The 5512-nt window shown below is 40.7% G+C and overlaps 1 protein-coding gene across 1 annotated transcript in view; it reads right to left on the bottom strand.

Moving 5' to 3' along the window:
• Window positions 1–184: 184 nt before the first annotated feature.
• The window catches only part of SLC35G1 (solute carrier family 35, member G1), a gene marked incomplete at its 5' end in the record, with an annotated part of 10793 nt that continues 5465 nt past the window's right edge, over window positions 185–5512 (bottom strand). Inside the window, one exon of the mRNA XM_014531588.1 lies at window positions 185–1055. Coding sequence (XP_014387074.1) covers window positions 317–1055 — 739 coding nt within the window. The remainder of the gene's footprint in view (window positions 1056–5512) is intronic.

Here is a 5512-nt window from a genome sequence, read left to right as displayed (position 1 = left end):
GGGAGGGGGCGGGTGGGGGTGGGGGGTAAGGGCAGAGGGTGGGGTGGGAACCGGGTGGAGGGGAGCTATGGGGAGAAAAAAGAGGAACAGCTGTAATAATCTGAACAATAAAGATTTAATTAAAAAAATAATAAATAAACATATCCTTGATGAGGATGAAAAAAAAGACATACCATATCAAAAATGATACTTAAACTATGAAATTTATTAAATATAATCAATTAAGTAAATTCCGATTTTCCAGGTATGTGCATATGTGGTGTGTTTGTACTTGGTGAAGGTGGACTTAAAAAATACACATTTCCGCAATGATGCTTCATTTGGATCCCTGGCACCATTTACGAATGGCCGCTCCAGCACTACTGGCTACTACGCAGAGCGCGCCACCCACCGTCCACCACGTTGGTATATCATGCAGGAAAATAACCTGAAAGATAAAAGCAAAAACCACATCCATGGTCTTCATTAGTGCTACTAGCCCAGCTTTTTCTATTTGAAGGGCTTTGGTGAGAAACACCTGACCCGCCAAACCAAACAGCCCGATTAATAGGAGAAAGAGCCTGTCTATCCCACAGTTCGGCAGCCTCCACATTCCTAATACAAAGAGGATGATGACACTCTCCACAAGGCCAACCAGTACATAAAACCAGATGGGCAAAAAGTAGTCCACAGATTTCCCCATTTTTCTGAGGATAACGAGAGTCAAGGCATTAGATACGGCATGTCCAAGTGCTGCCAATGTGCCCTTCACATGATCTGAGTAGCTTCCAGTCATCTTCGCAGTGTTGGAACCAAACAGAAACGGTGGCCTCACGATGAGGATCACTCCGGTGATGGCGAATGCGATGAAGAGAACATTCCAAAGACTGTATTTTTCCTTAAGCAATATGCAAGCAAATATAGACGTAAACACTGGACAGCTAAACGCGACAACCGTGGCATCAGCGAGGGACGTTGCCTGGAAAGCGTAGTATAAAAGGATCATGGCGGTAGAACCGAGGACTCCTCTGAGAATGAGGAAGATTCGTAGATCTTTTGGGCCTATAAACCCAGTTCTGGAAATTCAAATGAAGGAATGCATATTAAACAAAACTTGCTAATTGTTTTTAAACTACAATCCTATATAATAAAAGGCTAATGTGCAAATTGACCGAACGGCGGAATGACCGGTCGCTATGATGGGCACTGACCACCAGGGGGCAGACGCTCAATGTAGGAGCTGCCCCCCGGTGGTCAGTGCGCTCCCACAGGGGGAGTGCCGCTCATCCAGAAGCTGGACTCACGGCTGACTAGTGCACTGGCGGTGGTGGGAGCCTGTCATGCCTCTGCAGCAGTCGGACATCCCCCAAGGTTTCCCAGACTGTAAGAGGGTGCAGTCCGGGCTGAGGGATCCCCTCCTCAGTGCACGAATATCACACTCCGGGCCTCTAGTTTTTAATAAAGTAATATTTTAGAAGTCTTAGCTATCAAAAATAGGGGAATAGCAAATTAAACATGATAATGTCCACAACTATTATATCCCTTTAAAAAATGTTTTCTAAGTATAGCTAATTACATTAAAGTGTTCACAGTATAAGCAAAAATAATACAAGAGAACTACATAAACAGTATCATTATACTTAAGTAAATACAGATGTATTTTTTCTTTTTTCTTATGTTAGATATTATTTGCTACATGTATATACAGGGTGTCCCCCAAAATGTATACACACTTTGAATAATTATAAAGGCAGTGTTTATTAAAATACATTTCATTTTCAAAATGTAACAGAAATCAGCTGTTAAAGTATTAATACAGTGCCGTGGCTGACCAGCAGACCCCGAATGACAGATGAACAGATTGATCTGACACAAGTTTCTGTGAAAGAGAGGCTAAGGGACTATTTTACTTTAGAAGTAAAAGCAGTCCCATTTGCCTGCCTTGCCGGGTCCAGCCCCAGCGGTCCAGGGGTTCCCAAAGGTTCGTGGACGGAGTCGGTGATGAATGAAGGACACGGAGACAGCGTTCAGATGATCAGCATAGCCAGGTTCTCTCTTTATTCTCCTGTTACATCTGTATTTATACCATTTGATCCTATAAGCATGCCTCTATAGTCACATCATGGTATGTTTTGGGTCCTCCCTTGACCTTCTACAGTTCCTTGTTTCATGTCCATAGTTTCTTATCTGACCTTTGCCAAAAATCTTATCTCTATCTAGCTCTGTTGATTTTAATCCTATCCATTCTATTCCAAAGGTTGGGGCTAGTTTGTTATCTCCATTCCAAGGTCACTACTCTACTGTTCTACTGTTAAGCTACAAGGAAGTAACTGAAGGAGATTATACCAAGTAAAGGTTATGTCCTTTTATCCTTGCTGATGGTCTTCCTTGGGACTGCCCTGCGTAGGCGGGTTTTCAGGGGCATAGGCTTTGGTGCTTTCTCTGGTGGGTAGACCCCTGGGGATGTGGGCCTAGCAAGTCCCAAATTTATTGCCAACAGTCTTAGTCTAAGTTCTTCATAAGTAGTACACAGTATTTCTGTAACACTAGGGGGTTTTACTGATTTATTCTCTTCCTTAGTTCTGTTAATCCCTAACTCCAAGGAAAAATCCCCACCTGAGGAAACATCCTTTCTTGGGGAGGTGGCCCTCATAGCACTAAGAAGGGGAGCAAACATATTAAGAACAGTATGCCAGGTCCCTTGAAACGTATGCTGTGCAGATGTTTCTTCCCTGCAGCGACTGTGTCAAGCAACAAGGATGGACCGGCCTCCGGCACTGCCTCATTGGTTTTTTATTGTAATAACAGTTTGAACTAAAATTAACCTCTAGATCAGGGGTGGGCAAACTTTTTGACTCGAGGGCCACAATGGGTTCTTAAACTGGACCGGAGGGCCGGAACAAAAGCATGGATGGAGTGCTTGTGTGAACTAATATAAATTCAAAGTAAACATCATTACATAAAAGGGTACGGTCCTTTTTTTTTTTTTTTAGTTTTTTTCTTTTCAAACGGGCCGGATCCGGCCCGCGGGCCGTAGTTTGCCCACGGCTGCTCTAGATACAATCAGTAGGGTAAGTATCCTTGAGAAAGTATGCTTCTACAAGGTCAGGTCTTTAAAGAGTAAACATAGAGATTCTAGCAAAGCACTCTGGGAGATCGGACTTCTTTGGAAAAGTCAAGGTAGGGGCTGTCACCTTTGGCAAGGTCCCCTCAAAGGCCTCCAACCTTTCGGAGAATCCTTTTTACAGACATTCCAACCAAGTCCCGTGCTTTCCCACATCCTCCCCCCTTTTTGTTTTGCTGGCTGCAGAAGACAGAGGGAGGTAGTGAACTTTCTTCTTTGGAAGGCTGGGGTCTGCGAAGCACGGTCACTGCTCGAGTTCTGATTTTGTAGACTATCTATATATAAAAGGCTAATATGCAAAGTGTCCCCTCAGGAGTCCGACCGGGAGTTCAATCACTCGCTATGACATACACTGACCACCAGGGGACAGTGTGGAATGAAGGAAAGCCCCAATTGGCCCTAATCACCAGGCCTAGGGATCTCTACCCATGCACAAATTTCATGTACCAGGCCTCTAGTAAGAAAAATAAAGAGAATTACAATGACAGTTAATTGTTAGTCTGATCAGGTACCAATTGATTTTAGGAAACCATGTGGTGGGGTCTATCCACTCTAATTGCTCCTTTACCATATTCTAAGCAATGGTCTGTTTTCCATGTTTATTGATAGCAAATAAGAATTCTTTAATTTGCCTTTGCAACATGTTTACTTTTTCAGTAAGGTTATTATGAAAGACTTTCCATAGATGCTTTTTAACATCAATCCAATGATGGTGACTACTGTTCCATTTCAAAGGTGTGACACATATGTGCTTATGCTCCCAATCACAATTAAGCACTTGCCTGTATGCTATAGTGTCCTGTCTTTTCCCTATTCAATGGCTGCCTCTATTGCCTGTAGTCTAGCTAATATTTTTTGACCTATATGCTGTTGTATAGTGAATTCCCTAGTTATATCATAGGCCATATGGTCTACAAATGTGGCCATCTGCATAGACTCAGAAAGGGCCATCACAGCGATGCTGGCAGTTATAAGAATAACAGCCAAAATAATGGCTGCAATGACCATTCCCAAAAATCTTTTGGGCCGTAATTGACTCAATGCTCTTTCTAAGACTTCGATAGCTGATGAGCCTTGCCATTTCCTGGTGAGATTAACAGGTATCAGGATTTCTGCTTGTCTTCTAAGTCCATAACAGTGCTGATGTTCAATGAAGTAATATTCAGAGTGGTAATACAGGATGTAAAATAAGCTTCCTTTCTAACCTGTATTAGAAAAGATGAACTATGGTTTATTAGTAGATCGAGGCCCATAACAAAGACATAGGGGTAGGTGGTGCAAATCAGGCTATTGTCAGTACGATTATTAATAAAAGTTATACTATACTGGCCAGAGAGTTATGGTAGTCACTGTGCCATGCCATGATAGAGTTCAATCCGACGAGCTGGAATCTACAGCAGCCCTGTGTGGGTAGAAACACACGCATATCTTCTCCCCCATGTTAATATTTCATTGGGTCCTTGAGTCCCATGTTCCCCGTTTTTTGTTTTACTAGTATGTTTTTTAATGTTGAATGGGCATACTCAATAATAGCCTGCCCCTATGGATTGTAAGGGATTCCTGTGGAATGCTGGATGGACTAAGTTCTGTAAAAGGTGGTAAAAGCATGGCTGCTATAAGCAGGCCTATTGTTAGCTTTTATCTTGGTTAATATAGCTATAATTGGAAATAGGTCTTACTGAATTTAAAGAAATGTATTGCTACTTATTAAAAATTGCTAAATTTTGGAGGGACAGGTAGGGAGAGAAATATGTAATTTACTAAATTGCTTTAAAAATGCTTTCTTATATCTGAAAAACAAAAAGTTTAAGAATTAGCAATACTTTCAACAAAAGTTACAAAAATATATAATTATTTTTTATTTATTCAGCTTTATAATAAAATTGTTTCTTTTGATTTTTCTTGCTAGTATTTCTATAGATCTAGGTACTTTATAGAATAATGTAAATCACATGGAATTTTGTTCTTTTTGCAAAATATAATATTCTATATTATAATTTATAACAGTTAGAAATGAAAGCATATTAGAATTTATTTAATGTGCATATAAATAGAATATAATTATTATTTTTTTATTTGACAGAGCTTCCCATATATCTTAAGTATAAAATTTCCTTTATAAGGAGAGAAAGCAAATCTTAAAATTTAAATCCTGGGAAGGTAGTCAAATATATTATTATATATAATTACTATTATTATTATTTTAAATATATTTTATTGATTTTTTACAGAGAGGAAGGGAGAGGAAGAGGGATAGAGAGTTGAAACATCAATGAGAAAGCAACATCGATTCAGCTGCCTCCTGCACACTGCCTACTGGGGATGTGCCCGCAATCAAGATACATGCCCTTGACCGGAATCAAAGCTGGGACCCTTCAGTCCGCAGGCCAACGCTCTATCCACTGAGCC

This window comes from Myotis brandtii, unplaced genomic scaffold (assembly GCF_000412655.1).
Source record: "Myotis brandtii unplaced genomic scaffold, ASM41265v1 scaffold810, whole genome shotgun sequence".
Taxonomy (NCBI): Eukaryota; Metazoa; Chordata; class Mammalia; order Chiroptera; family Vespertilionidae; genus Myotis; species Myotis brandtii.
The sequence above is the reverse complement of the archived record's forward strand: the minus strand, read 5'-3'. Positions and strand labels throughout refer to the sequence as shown.